Raw genomic sequence first — 15641 nt, 5'->3', positions numbered from 1 at the left:
AGCCCTGGGACCTCTTCTCTGTCCTCACTACCTAGGTTAGTGCTTCTCGGACTGTAATGTGCCTTCTGACCACCTGGGATCTTGATAAAGGTCAGATCAGGTTAAAGTAGGTCTGGTCAGATAGTCTTAGATCATCTCATTCAGTCTCATGACTTTTTTTTCTTGCTCCTCTCCCCTTTCATCTCCCCTCCCCTTCCCCTCCTCTCTCCCCACCTTCCCTCCCCCCTTTCTCCCCACCCTCCACCCGCTTTTGGCAATTTATTTTTCTACATCTTTTACACACGGTCTGAGGACTTTTTAACACCACCTAATATGCTGTCAAGTCCCAGGTTTTATCCCCAGCATGGATCTGTCACCTGGACTCTAGGCTTACCTATCCAGATGACTACCTAAGGGCTCCATTTGGATAGCTAAAGAAACAATATTTTGAAGAACTAATCGCTGCCATTAAGATGCCCTCTACGGGGCTTCCCTGGTGGTGCAGTGGTTAAGAATCTGTCTGCCCATGCAGGGGACACAGGTTTGAGCCCTGGTCCAGGAAGGTCACATTTGCTGTGGAGCAACTAAGCCTGTGGGCCACAACTACTGAGCCTGTGCTCTAGAGCCCGCGAACCACAACTACTGAGCCCACTTGCCACAACTACTGAAGCCCGTGCACCTAGAGCCCGTGCTCCGCAACAAGAGAAGCCACTGCAATGTGAAGCCCACACGCTGCAACGAAGAGTAGCCCCTGCTCGCCGCACCTAGAGAAAGCCCGCACGCAGCAACGAAGACTCAACGTGGCCAAAAATAAATAAATAATAAAAATTTAAAAAAGAAAAAATGATGCCCTCTTCTCCCCCTCTGACCTTACTCCCTACAGCTTTCTCCTTCCTCCATTTCTGTCCGGCCACGAGGTCTCCTTAGTTTTCCTCAAACAAAAGCAAGCATCACACGATGTTCCTGAACGATACAGTGCCTAAAACAAGAAAAAGAATTGAGAGCAAGATGATTTTTGCCATCATACTGATGATTTTTAATTGAATTTTTAAAATATATGCAATGCTGAAAGCAGTCAGCTTTGAAATACATGCCTTTTTATCTTGATATAAAAGCAATATGCTATTTTGCTTAGTTTTATAAGCTGTATTTAGTCACAGTTTAACAAATCTAGTTCCAGACTGAGTGCAATGTGCTAAAAAAAAAAAAAAAAAAAGGGTTCCACCTTGCCCCTGTTATAACCTGCAGGCCCCATCATCAACACTTACAGCATTTGTTCTCTACTGGCTTAGTGCTAACAGACCTGAATAGAGTTAGCATTGATTTGAAATTGTGTACTTAACTGAGGATTCCATATACGCTAGTTTATTTTTTTTTTAATTTAAGTAATATGGCAACAAACTAAAAAATCTAACCGTATGAGAAGGTATATAGTGAGAAGCAAGGCCCCTTCCTGCCCCTGGTGTCCAACTACACCCACCTGTTAGCAGCTGACATGATGTCAGGTAGTAGTTCTTAAGCATTGATTTTTTTTTTATTTAAAATTATTTTGCCTATTTAGTTTTAAGAATTGTTGACATTAGGAAGCAAGTGAAAACGCATACTGTAATTTTTTAAACATCTTTATAACAAATACTTATGATCAAATTAAATTGTCAAAATGACTGACATTCCGTGTACTCTCTAAATCTAGAAGAGTAGTTTATAGAACATTTTCAAGGGCAGAAATCCCATTTTCTCCGAGTTCCAGAAAGCTGTCTCCTCCCTGAGTTACAGTTCCTTGGTGTTACTCTGTCCTCTGAGCGTAACAGGCTCCAGGCTTCCTTTGCCCAGTTGCGTCCCCCTTCTCATGTGCCCGCCCAGGGTCAGCTCTTCCTTTGAGTCTCACTCCATCTCTCGTGGTTACCTGCTCTCTGATTCAGTCTCCCTCTCCCTCAACTTAAGTCACCAGGTTCCTTCTCGTCAGCTTTTCATGTGCAGGAACTGACCTCTTCTTGCTTATCCTCCTAGTTGGCTTCCATATAGGGTATACTGTTCAGTTGATATTTATTGAGTCAACTTACCCGGCATCTTTATTGGCCTACATGGCTAAGAAGATGGATTTTGGTGTCAGATCCTGGTTCAAACCTCAGCTCTGCTACTGATTAGTTGTTTGACTGGACAAGATGCTTAACTTCTGGGCCCACACTTCTCTGGGCCCTTCCTCATTAAAATGTAAAAATCATGTTTTCAAGAATTTTAAAAATAGAGAGTATTAATTGGTAAAACCTGCCTCAAAATCGAGTTTAAAATATGAATCAAGCATCGTAAAAATATTTATATTCTTTAATGCAATAATGCCATTTGTATTAACCATCCAGTGTATATATTTGGATAAATGCATGAAGTAAAATATGAAAACAAACCACAGAAAATGGGCCCCATGGTAGTGCTTCCATGCAGAGTTCCTGTGAGGGTTAAACAAGATTGTTTATGCAGAAGGCTTAGCATAGTGGAAACAACCCAGGTGTCCATTGACAGGTGGATGAATAAACACCATGTGGCACATTCATACAATGGAATATTATTCAGCCTTAAAAAGGAATGAAGTTCTGACACAGGCTACAACGTGGAGCATCCCTGAAGTCATTATGCTAAGTGATATAAGCCACACACAAAAGGACAAATAATGTATAATTCCACTTATATAAATACCCAGACTAGGCAAATTCATAGAGACAGAAAGTAGAGTAGAGGTTACCAGGGGCTGGGACGGGCCGATCAGGGATTGTTGCTGAGGGATTGCAGAGTTTCTTTTGGGGCGATGAAAGAGTTTTGAAAATAAATGCTGGTGATGGTTGCACAACATTGCAACTGACTGATTAGTGATGCTGAATTGTACTTAGGTTAAAATGGCAAATTATGTGTTATATATATTTTACCAGAGCTTAGGAAATAATAGTGTCCTCTATCAAAAATTATTGAATTGTCTACTTTAAATAGGTGGATTAGATGCTCTGTGGATTAAGTCGGCAAAGGTGTTTAAAAAAGCTCAGCATAGTCCCTGACCCATGGTCAGTTCCTAATAAATGACAGTCGTCGATGAGTTGGTGGTTGATATTTAGTGAGCTTTTCAGTGTGATTCCAGTTTACGTTAGAGTAATATTTAATGGCTAAATAAAAATGTTCGTCTAGCTTTTTCCTAATGGGTTCTCATTAATTTTCTCACATCTCATTTCTGTGCCCCAGAGTTATTGACTTAGGAGTCATGACTCCATGTGACAAGATACTGAAAGCTGCTCTCGACCACAAAGCAGGTACTGTGCAGCCGTGCTCCTGGGCATTTCAGTAAATACCATTTCCTGCCATTGTGTGTCTATCGGTGAATAGCCATGCCCCAGCCCATGTGGGATGGTGGGACATTCAGACATTCAAGTGCTAGCTCTGCCTGGGGGTGCTGTCATTGCCGTTTATAATGGAGGTAGAAGGGGTGAGCAGGTAACCGTGAGACTCCTCTCTAGCTATGAGGAAGGGGAATGGGGACAGGCTTCTTAAAAGAGAACAGTTTTATTAGACTTTTTTCCTCTGTGTGTAGTTGCTTTTATGTTTCTTCTGACACTGTGACACATTGAGTCTGGGAAATCATGAACTAACAATTGTGCGGCTTCCCGAAACTGTGGCAAGCATATTATTGCAACTTGAAGTTGCAAATCATATTTACTCCTGAAAGCAAAAAATAAATTGGAAACCCCAGTCAGAAGAGAAGCCTCAGAATTAGAAATTGGGAATTTATCTTCTGTCTTGTGGTCTTTATTACAAAGTTTTGAAAATGAGTCTTCATACTTTTCCTCTCATCCTCCTTCTCACTGTCCTTTTTTCTCTTTTTTTAAATAATAGATATAATTGGCCTGTCAGGACTAATCACTCCTTCCCTGGATGAAATGATTTTCGTTGCTAAGGAAATGGAGAGATTAGCTATAAAGATTCCGTTGTTGATTGGAGGAGCTACCACTTCGAGGTAAGTCATGCTACTGAGCTTTGTGCTTCCCTTAAATTCTCTTAAATGCCAGCATTTAAAAACAGTGATAAAACCTGACTTTTTTTCTTATGCATAGTGCATTGGCTTCTTATTATATAAATACATGAACTTTCCAGCCTTCACACCACGAGAGCCAGAATCATTTGGGGGCCTGCTGCAGGAAACTCCTCTGTCATCTACCCCCTCTCCCTGTTTTTGGATTCCTTTGGCCTGCAGTCCTCTTTTCCTTCATCTTCTCACCTCCCATTCAGTTCCTGAGACTTCTAACGAACACATATCCTCTTGAAATCAAACTGAGTGGAGAAGCTGTGTTTTTTGGTACAAAAACACTGCTTGAACTTTAGCCCACTCTCTGTCTTGAAGCAGGTATCTGACTGAATAATTACAGGTTCTCTTGAAGAAACTCCGACCTTGTAATAGTTGAGATAGAAAGCTGACCTAGAGAGAATGAATCAGAGGATCACTTTGGGAAGTTGTTTCTGGAAGAGAGACCTTTGGGGAACCTTTGGGTCAAATAATTTAAAGAGAAAGTTCAAATTCGGTCACATGATTATTATTCAGTTTGTCGGATTTCTCCTGGGGTCACGATCATAATGATATTTGGTGAGAGGTATGTTAATTATGGGTATTAGACTTTAAAAAAATTTTTATTTTATATTGGAGTGTAGTTGATTAACAATGTTGTGTTAGTTTCAGGTGTACAGCAGAGTGATTTAGTTGTACATACACGTAGATCCATTCTTTTTCAAATTCTTTTCCCATTTAGGTTGTTAGGTAATGTTGAGCAGAGTTCCATGGATATTAGATTTCTCATGACACATTCCTTATGCCCCATGTAGTTCACTTTGGCAGGGAGCAGTGCCCAGGAGGAGCATTGACCTTGATGGTCACACAAGCATGCAGTTTACTTTTCTGATACAATATACAGTAGATGTGGGACAAAGCTATTCCAGGGTTCCTTTCACTCTGGAAACAACTGTGTGTTAAGCCATTTGTATTAGGGATCTCCACAGAAACAGGATCAGTAAGGGGTGTGTGCGTGTGTGTGTGTGCGCGCGTGCGTGCGTGTGTGTGTGTGTGTGTGTGTATCTATACAGGGGGTGTGGGGGAAGGGAGGGAGAGTGATTGATTTTAAGGAACTGGCTTATGCGATATGGGGGCAGGTATGTCTGAAATCTACAGGGAGCGTGGGCAGACTGGAGGCCAGGCAAGAGTTGCTGTTGTATCTTGAGTCCCCAGGCAGTCTGGAGGCAGAAGGCCTTCTTCCTCTGGCGACTGCAGCCTTTTCTCTTAAGGTCTTTAATTGATTGGATGAGGCCCACCCACACGGAGGACAATCTGCTTTACTCAGAGCCTACTGATTTAAATGTTAATCATATCTAAAAAATACCTTCACAGAAACATCTAGATTGTTGTTTGACCAAAAACTGGGTACCATGGCCTACCCAAATTGGCACATAAAATTGACCATCCTTCCATTTATAACCTGAATGGACCATGTTCATGAATAGTCAGGGTTCTATGTCATGTATCCACTAATTACTTTTCATACTTGAAGGACTCAGTAGTGTGGCTATCGTTGCTCACATTAGAAAACTAGGTTTGTTTTTCCACGAAGGACTTACCCACTAGGATACTGGCAGATCGTTCTCCAGGGATATGACCTCATCGATACCTGAGGTTTCAGTGAGCATGGTTGTGGGTAATTGATGATTATAGTGTGAATATTCATTAGCTTAGCAAAGAGAATGGTAAGGGAATCTACAGATTATTGTCAAAATGAAAGACCTTTTAAAATCATGGTTGTAAAAGAGGATAAATAAATACTTAAATGAACAGATGTAATGAAATGCATTATGAGTTATGTAAATGTGATGCTGGTTTCCAAATGAGAACCACTTTATGTGGACACTGCACTCGGGAATTCAATACCAGGAAACCACATATTGCTACTTGTGCAAGTTGGAATGTTACCAGTAGTTAATTCTACTGTATCTCTTACCAAGTAAGAGCCACCAGATTAAAGAGGTTTCTTAAAAAATAACCGGAAGTAACATGACTAACCTCTCAGGATACATCATTGGCAAACTTAGCCATAAAGGACTCTTATGGCTATGACTCTATACCAGTTATAACCTGGTATATCAAGTTAAAATTAATCAGATCAGAAATCACCCACAGTCTTAGTGCTATTGTAGAATATCTATTCTCATCATCTGGGAAACTAAATGTGTTCCTCCAAGGAGAGAGAAATCTGGATCCCATGACCTCCCAAGGTCTCTTTAACTCTCTGATGTTTTGTTTCTCGATGAGCTTTTCTGGTTCTATTCTCTTCCATGCCTGTTGCAGTTTCTGAAAAATTATTTAGAAAATAAAAGCCAGTAGTGGTGCTTCCAGGTAACCATCCCCTTCTCCATTGTGGTGCAAGGGGCAGCCTTTGAAAAAGAGATTCTCGTGCAGCCTCCAGGAATGTCAGTGTAAAATTCCCCCTTCTGCCTTCATTTTAAAGTGGTGACAGTGGGTGAGGTCTCAGACCTGGAGGCTTGCTTCGTCAAGCCCTCTTATTTAAGTAAGCACTTTTGCTAAGTATAGCACTCATGTAGAAAAGTACACAAGTCACAGGTAAGCAACTTGACGAATTTTTTAAAAAATGAAACCACCCATGTAATAACCCCCAGATCAAGAAATAGAACATTAATGACACTCTGGGAACTTCACTGGATCCCCGACCTAGTCATTCTATCTTCTATCACCACAGTTTGGTTTTGTCTGCATTTCAACTTTGTGTAAGTGGAATCCTACTGTACGTATTCATTCTTCTGTGTCTCGCTCAACATTATGTCTTTAAGGCCTAAACTCATTATTACAGTAGTGTTTTTGTTTTTTTTCCCATTGTGGTATAATATGGCATTGTATTATGCCCTCTGGCTTATTTATCCATGCTAGTGTTGGTGGACATTTGGGTTTTTCCAGTTTGGGGCTATTACACAGAATGCTGCTATGTATGTGTTTCTGCCCTGAAGCAGACTTGCTGGGTCACAGAATATGCATATGGTCATCGGCATTAGATATTTTTTCTAAAGTGATTGTATTCATTTATACTCCCACCGGCAATTATGAGATTTCCAATTATTCCACATCCTTTTCAGTTTTATCCATTTTAGTGTGTGTGTAACAATATCTTGCTAAGGTCTTCATTTGTATTTCTCTACTGACTAATGATGTTGAGTACCTTTTCATGTGTATATTGACCACTTGGATATGCTTTTTAAATCTTTTTTTTTTAATTAGGTATTCTGCCCTTTTTTTTCTTTTACTGATTTGTATGCATTCTTTATATTGGAAACAAGACTCTTTATCAGAAATATGTATTGCAAATAGAGTTTTCCAATATGGCTTACCTTTTGCTGTCTTAGTGGTATTTTGGGTAACAAAAGTTCTTCATTTTCATGAAGTCTGATTTATCGATCTCTTTATGGTTAGTGCTTTTCACATCTGTGTAAGAAGGCTTCTACCCTAGGAGAGTCAGCTTTGCTAGAAAGCATTCGGGAGTTTGATTGTCTCAGAAGTCATCTGAGAACGCTTATCATCACCTCCTACAGACCTGTGGAGGGCTCAGCAGAGGCCCAGTTCTTTCCTTTGCTGTTTTTGAGCAAATGGAGGCTCAGGACTTCCAAATTCTCATGAAAGCAGATCTGTGAGGGGAATAGCAGCATGGCTTTTCCAAACCTCAGGGGCCTGAGGTAGGTAGCGTGAGAGAATTAGAACTGTACCCCCAAGACACGAAATGAGGCTTGAGGATGGATCCTTGGAGAGGCTGAAAGGGTTATACAGATTTGGGGTCATATGTGGGTAGAAATCTGTTTGGAATGGCCCCTTTTAACCTGTAGCTATAAGAGACTAGAAAACTGAATTTTCTCCTGTCTGTAATACAGATGGTTTTGTATCACAAACTAGAAATGACTTTAATGGAAATCTGGCCCTTTTAGCTACAGAACTTCTCAAGGGCACAAGTCTGGCAGTTAGCTCTCAATTTTTAACTGGTTTAAAGCCAATAACTGCAAAGTGTCTTTTTCAATTATCTTTTGTGTAGTTTAAACTTGGAGAATTCAACAGGAAGTCACATTGCTCAAAGCTGGAGGTAATTTTCTGAGTTTTCTGTTTTTTTTTTTTTTTAACTGCTATGAGGTAAGGTGCTGAACTACATAACTGATAATATTTTCCTCTGTATAGGATTTCAAGGAATGAATTTTACATGCTAATCTCACTCCTGATTCCATCTTTTTTTAAAATAAATTTATTTATTCAATTTATTTATTATTTTTGGCTGCGTTGGATCTTTGTTGCTGCGTGCGGGCTTTTACTAGTTGCAGTGAGCGGGGCCTACTCTTCGTTGCGGTGCGTGGGCTTCTCATTGCAGTGGCTTCTCTTGTTGCGGAGCACAGGCTCTAGGCGTGCGGGCTTTAGTATTTGTGGCTCCCGGGCTTCAGTACTTGTGGCTTGAGGGCTCTAGAGCGCAGGCTCAGTAGTTGTGGTGCAAGGGCTTAGTTGTTCTGTGGCATGTGGGATCTTCCTGGACCAGGGCTCGAACCCGTGTCCCCTGCATTGGCAGGCGGATTCTTAACCACAGCGCCACCAGGGAAGCCCTCCTGATTCCATCTTAATTTTCCCATCCTTATTTCCCATTTTCTCTCATTTTTTCTCATCAAATTTTAAGTTTTGGTTATGCTGCATTTATGTAAAACACTAGTTCTGAGATAGGGTATGACATGAAATAAGTGCTTGTTCTTTTTTTTTTTTTTATTGCGGTACCACGGGCCTCTCACTGTTGTGGCCTCTCCCGTTGCGGAGCACAGGCTCCGGACGCGCAGGCTCAGCGGCCATGGCTCACGGGCCCAGCCGCTCCGCGGCATGTGGGATCCTCCCGGACTGGGGCACGAACCTGTGTCCCCTGCATCGGCAGGCGGGCTCTCAACCACTGTGCCACTAGTGAAGCCCGGAGTGCTTGTTCTTTTTCCGAGTGTTAAAAAAGATCTTCTAAGGCTAACATGATCATGCCTATTTGGCTGGTGTGGGAGGTGACTAATTAAATCCTAAATGTTGACTAGTGACTTAGCAGAGATGGATTTGAGATTCAGCCTCAGCGTTTAGCCCTTTGCCCTAGGTACGTAGGAAGGGGAGGAGAGTTTCTACTGTTTTGCATCTTTTCAGACTTCAGAAAGAAATCTTTCAGCTGGAGAAGTTCATGTAAACGGGAGCTTAGAAAAAAGTGGAATCATTGTCAAACTGGAAGCACTCTTTTTTTTGTTTTTTAAGTAATGATGTGGTATTTTTGTTTTTATTTTTTGCGGTACGCGGGCCTCTCACTGTTGTGGCCTCTTGCGTTGCGGAGTACAGGCTCCGGACGCGCAGGCTCAGAGGCCATGGCTCACGGGCCCAGCCGCTCTGCGGCATGTGGGATCTTCCCAGACCGGGGCACGAACCTGTGTCCCCTGCATCGGCAGGCGGACTCTCAACCACTGCGCCACCAGGGAAGCCCTGATGTGGTATTTTGTTTGTTTGTTTACTTTGGCTGCACTGCGCGGCATGGGGGATATTAGTTCCCCGACCAGGGATGGAACCTTCACCCTCTGCAGTGGAAGCGCAGAGTCTTAACCACTGGACTGCCAGGGAAGTCCCCGGAAGCACTCTGATAGCTGGGCAAGCTCAAATTTCATACCTGTGCTCATCCAGCTTGGGCAGTGTTTGCGTTGGAAAGGAGCACTTTGATTTGTTTTGTTTTGTCTTTTTAAATCATGAAATCCATCCATTTCTTCTCAGTTCCCTTTCCCAGAAGATCATCAAAGAGAGAATGGCCAGAATTACACTGAGAACCCTTGGATACTTACTAAATATCAATTATATTGATTTAAACATTGTAAATTTTACTGGCTGTCCTTAAAAGATATGTTGCTGAAGTTACGTCAGGCTTAAAACATTGTTTCCTGGGGGAACTTCATGCAGAAGAAAGACTGAGGTATATTTGTGTGTCTCAAGTTACTAAGGAAGCATCTGAGGAAGAGGACACATAAAGAGTCTAACTTGTGTTTTGAAACTGGAAGCAACATCTTCTTTATAACTTTTCCTACTGTTTGAAAATCTTCACCCCCTCATAGACTACCCAAGATATTTTCAGAATCTTCGGTCCCCAAACACACAATAGGCACAAAACGGGTCCTGAGGAGGCAATGGTGTTCGTTAGGCTGCTCCAGGGCCGAGATGCAGCTCCCCCTGCTGGTGGGCCTCCCAGTCCAGAAGGCATATCCTGCGCTAACTGGCCTAGGCCTCAACTTCCATCTCACAGCCCAGTTCTGGTGGATTATGGCTTTAGACCTTTGCTTCCTATTTATGTACAGAAATATGCTTAGAAAGGGGACAGGTGAAATGTTAGAGGCCTTGTCTGTCTCATTATGAATAAGTCTTTAGAGCCTTCCCTTAGAAGCCTCTTAAAAACACACTCACACAAATAATGCACCTTTAATATTCTCTTGGTTTTAAAAAATTACCTCAGTAATCCACACTTATTAGAACACGTCAGACAATTCAGAGGAATGGAAAGTAAAATTTAGTCTCTCCCTTCCCACTTTCAGTCCCAGTTCTAACCTCTGTATAACCAGTGCTGACTCTTTGATGTCTGTTTCTCTGTGTTTTCTAAATATACAGACACTTACATACAAGTTGATTGGTTGGGGCAGGTTGAGGGTGGTAGCGTTTTGTTTATTTTTGGCTGCATTGGGTCTTCGTTGCTGCGTGCAGGATTTCTCTGCTTGTGGCGAGCGGGGACTACTCTTCGTTGTGGTGCACGGGCTTCTCACTGCGGTGGCTTCTCTTGTTGCGGAGCACGGGCTCTGGGCGTGCGGGCTTCAGTATTTGTGGCACGTGGGCTCAGTAGTTGTGGTGCACGGGCTTAGTTGTTCCGCAGCATGTGGGATCTTCCCGGACCGGGGCTCGAATCCGTGTCCCCTGCATTGGCAGGCAGATTCTTAACCACTGTGCCACCAGGGAAGCCCTGTTTTGTTTCTTTTTTAAATAAAATTGTATTAAACATACTGTTTTGCTACTTTAGTTTTTCCTTATAAAGTAGCATATTCTGGACATCTTTCCAAATGAAAATACATTTTAGTTGAGGGGAAAGAATATGGAAGTATCTGACTTGGGGAAAGTTGCTGCTACATTAAGGGGGAAGGAAGGAGAAGAAAAGACTGGGAACACTGTCCATCTTGTGGAAACTACTGTTGTCACCCTTTTATGTGGAATTGTGGCAAAGTTCACACTTCTGTCCCAGCTTCAGGGTCCTGGTTTAACTACAGTAGCAGAGGGTGTATACATTTCCAGTTCTCACTTTAATATGTTATGTTCCGTAATGAAATAGCAGATGTGTAGCCTATGCTATTGCTATAAACATTCAGCAATCAGAGGGCAATTTTGCGGTAAAATTAGGTAATTTTAAGGATTAAAGGGTGTTTCTTCCTCAGAACTGACATTTTCAAGTTTGGCAAAAGGGATTTGGGGCTGAGCTAGTGTTAGGATAAGATATTGTTGCTTTGGCCTCTCTGTGTTACTTTGTGTTGAATTTATTTACGGTCCAAGAATCCTTTGTACAAGTACAAGGTGGGCTTGAGGTGGAGAGGTGTTATTGTCTCCCGGGGGCAGGGAGCAGCAGCTGGGGAGTGGTGACCCGTGGCCCCTGCCAGTGTCTGGTTCTCCAGGGCTCCTGGCTGGAGGCCTAGCTCATCTGCAGGAAGAAACGCCACTTGACCTTTATGACAGCAAAGTGCTGTTCCTGGGCCGGTCCGTTCCCTTACTTCAGACAGGCTGCTAGTACAGAGAGCTGAGGACACCATCCTTCTCATTTTCTCCTAGGTTTCCTTGTAGTCTGGGCCAAAAATCCATGCCTTTTTCCCCTTGGCTTCCCCCTCTTAGGGTGGGGAGAAAGTCATTCTCATTTTCCAAGGGAAATTTGGAGTTCAATATTAATAAGTACCTTGAAATCTTTCTCTGGAAGGCACTGTAGAATCACATTATCTCTAATGGTTCTGAACAAGACTTCTGTAGGAACTGTCAGCCCTGACGGATGTGTTTTTCTCCCTGACGCCTCTTTTCAGAACCCACACAGCAGTTAAAATAGCCCCAAGATACAGCGCGCCTGTGATCCACGTCCTGGACGCATCTAAGAGCGTGGTGGTGGTAAGTGTGGGCCTCGCGTTGTTTCAGAGCTCCTGTGAAGGCAAAACAGAGAGCGCTGAGAGTTAGAGCTGCTATGAAGGGGCAACAGAGAGCGCGGAGATTTAGTCAGAGCTGCTCTGAAGGGCAATAGAGAGCGCTGAGAGTTCGAGCTTCGTTAAAGGGGCAACACAGAGTGCTGTGAGTTAGAGCTGCACTGAAGGGGCAAATGAGAGCGCTTAGCGTTAGAGCTGCTGTGAAGGGGCAACAAAGAGCACTGGAAGTTAGAGCTGCTGAGAAGGGGCAACTGAGAGCACTTAGAGTTAAAGCCGCTGTGAAGGGGCAACAGAGAGCGTAAGGAGTCAGGGCTGCTGTGAAGCAGAAACAGAGTGGTGAGAGTTACAGCTGTTGTGAAGGGGCAAAACACAGCGCTGAGATTTAGAGATGCTGTGAAGGGCAACAGACAGCGCTGAGAGAGCTTCTGTGAAGGGGCAGCACAGCGTGCTGAGATTGAGTCAGAGCTGCACTGGAGGGGCAACAGCGAGCGCTGAGAGTTAGAGCTGCGTTGAAGGGGCAACAGAGAGCGCTTAGAGATAGAGCTGCTGTGAAGGGGCAACACAGAGCACTGGAAGTTAGAGCTGCTGAGAAGGTGCAACGGAGAGCACTTAGAGTTACAGCTGCTGTGAAGGGGCAACACAAGGCCCTGGAGAATTAGTCAGCGCTCCTGTACCAGATATCGCTGAGAATTAGAGGTGCTGTGAAGGGGCAACACAGAGCGCTGAAATTTAGCGTTCCTGAGAAGGGGCAACACATAGCACTGAGAGTTAGAGCTCCTGTGAAGGGGCAACAGATAGTGGTGAGAGACAGTTAGAGCTGCTGTAAATGGGCAGCAGAGAGAGGTGAGAGTTAGAACTGCGTTGAAGGGGAAACACAGAGTGTTGAGATGTAGTCAGACCTGCTCTGAAGGGGCAACAGAGAGCGCTGAGTGTTAGACCTGCTGTGAAGGGGCAACAGAGCGGCGAGATTTAGAGCTCCTGTGAAGGGGCAACAGAGAGCGGTGAGAGTTATTCAGAGCTGCTCTGAAGGGGCAACAGAGAGGGATGAGAGCTAGAGCTGCTGTGTAGGGGCAACAGAGCGCTGAGACTTATAGATGCTATGATTGGACAACAGTGAGCGCTGACTTACAGCTGCGTTGAAGGGGCAACACAGAGTGTTGACAGTCAGGGCTGCTGTGAAGCGGAAACAGAGATTGGTGAGAGTTAGAGCTGCTGTGAAGGGGCAACAGAGCTCCCTGAGGTTTAGAGCTGCTGTAAAGGGGCAACTGAGAGGGCTTAGAATTAGAGCTGCTCTGAAGAGGCAAACAGCGCTGAGAGATTGAGCTGCTGTGGAGGGGAAACAGAGAGTGCTGAGATTTAGTCAGAGCTGCTGTGAAGGGCAACAGAGAGCGCTGAGAGAGCTTCTGTGAAGGGGCAACACAGAGCGCTGAGATTTAGTGAGAGCTGCACTGAAGGGGCAACAGCGAGCGCTGAGAGTTAGAGCTGCGTTGAAGGGGCAACACAGAGCGTTGAGAGTCAGGGCTGCTGTGAAGCGGAAACAGAATGGTGAGAGTTAGAGCTGTTGTGAAGGGGCAACACACAGCGCTGAGAGTTAGAGCTGCTGTGAAGGGGCAACAGAGCTCGCTGAGGTTCAGAGCTGCTGTGAAGGGGCAACTGAGAGCGCTTAGAGTTAGAGCTGCTGTGAAGAAGCAAACAGAGCGCTGAGAGATAGAGCTGCTGTGGAGGGGAAACAGAGAGCGCTGAGATTCAGTCAGAGCTGCTCTGAAGGGCAACAGGGAGCGCTGATAGTTAGAGCTGCATTAAAGGGGCAACAAAGAGTGCTGTGAGTTAGAGCTGCTGTGAAGGGGCAACTGAGAGCGCTTAGAATTAGAGCTGCTCTGAAGAAGCAAACAGCGCTGAGAGATAGAGGTGGGGTGGAGGGGAAACAGAGCGCTGAGATTCAGTCAGAGCTCCTCTGAAGGGGCAACAGAGCGCTCTGAGAGTTAGAGCTGCTGTGAAGGGCCAACAGAAAGCGCTGAGATTTAGTCAGTGCTACTCTGAAGGGCAACAGAGCGCGCTGAGAGTTAGAGCTGCTGTGAAGGGGCAACACAGATCGCTGAGATTTAGTCAGAGCTGCTCGGAAGGGACAACAGAGGGGGCTGAGTGTTAGAGCTCCTGTGAAGGGGCAACAGAGAGGGCTTGAGAGTTAGAGCTGCGTTGATGGGGCCATACAGAGCGCTTTAGAGTTAGTCAGTGCTCCCGTGAAGTGGCACCAGGGATCGCTGAGAATTAGAGCTGCGTTGAAGGGGCAACACAGAGCGCTGAGAGTTCGAGCTGCTGTGATGGGGAAACAGCGCTGAGAATTAGAGCTGCTGTGAAGGGGCAACACAGAGCGCTGAGATTTAGCATTGCTGAGAAGGGGCAACACATAGCGCTGAGAGTTAGAGCTCCTGCGAAGGGGCAACAGATAGCGGTGAGAGTTAGAGCGGCTGTGATGGGGCAACAGAGAGGGCTGAGAGTTAGTCAGAACTGCTGTGAAGGGGCAACAGACAGGGCTGAGACTTAGAGCTGCTGTGAAGGGGCAACAGAGAGAGCTCTGAGAGGTAGAGCTGCTGTGAAGGGGCCACGGAGAGCGCTGAGATTTAGTCAGAGCTCTTCTGAAGGGGCAACAGAGCGGTCTGAGAGTTAGAGCTGCTGTGAAGGGGCAACTGAGAGCACTTAGAGTTAAAGCCGCTGTGAAGGGGCAACAGAGAGCGTAGAGAGTCAGGGCTGCTGTGAAGCGGAAACAGAGATTGGTGAGATTTAGAGCTGCTGTGAAGGGGCAACACAGATCGCTGAGATTTAGGCGGAGCTCCTCTGAAGGGGCAACAGAGCGCTCTGAGAGTTAGAGCTGTTGTGAAGGGGCCATAGAAAGCGATGAGATTTAGTGCTACTCTGAAGGGCAACAGAGCGCGCTGAGAGTTCCAGCTGCTGTGAAGGGGCAACAGAGCGTGCTGAGAGAGTTTCTGTGAAGGGGCAACACAGCGCGCTGAGATTTAGTCAGAGCTGCACTGAAGGGGCAACAGCGAGCGCTGAGAGTTAGAGCTGCGTTGAAGGGGCAACAGAGCTCGCTGAGGTTTACAGCTGCTGTGAAGGGGCAACTGAGAGCGCTTAGAATTAGAGCTGCTCTCAATTAGCAAACAGAGCGGTGAGAGTTAGAGCTCCTGTGAAGGGGCAATAGAGAGCGCTGAGAGTTAAAGCTGCCTTGGGGAAACAGAGAGCACTGAGATTTAGTCAGAGCTGCTCTGAAGGGCAACAGAGAGCGGTGAGAGTTAGAGCTGCGTTAAAGTGGGAACAGAGAGTGCTGTGAGTTATAGAGCTGCATTGAAGGGGCAACTGAGAGCGCTTAGAGTTAGAGCTGCTGTGAA

At 44.8% G+C, this 15641-nt stretch overlaps 1 protein-coding gene across 1 annotated transcript in view; it reads left to right on the top strand.

Annotated features, from left to right (window-relative positions):
- Positions 1-15641, top strand: part of MTR (5-methyltetrahydrofolate-homocysteine methyltransferase) — a 121764-nt gene that overhangs the window by 82205 nt on the left and 23918 nt on the right. The window contains exons 23-25 of the mRNA XM_060286435.1: positions 3208-3275; positions 3856-3976; positions 12142-12223. Of these exons, the coding sequence (XP_060142418.1) occupies positions 3208-3275; positions 3856-3976; positions 12142-12223 (271 nt within the window). The remainder of the gene's footprint in view (positions 1-3207; positions 3276-3855; positions 3977-12141; positions 12224-15641) is intronic.

This window comes from Globicephala melas, chromosome 16 (assembly GCF_963455315.2).
Source record: "Globicephala melas chromosome 16, mGloMel1.2, whole genome shotgun sequence".
Classification (NCBI taxonomy): domain Eukaryota; kingdom Metazoa; phylum Chordata; class Mammalia; order Artiodactyla; family Delphinidae; genus Globicephala; species Globicephala melas.
The sequence above is the reverse complement of the archived record's forward strand: the minus strand, read 5'-3'. Positions and strand labels throughout refer to the sequence as shown.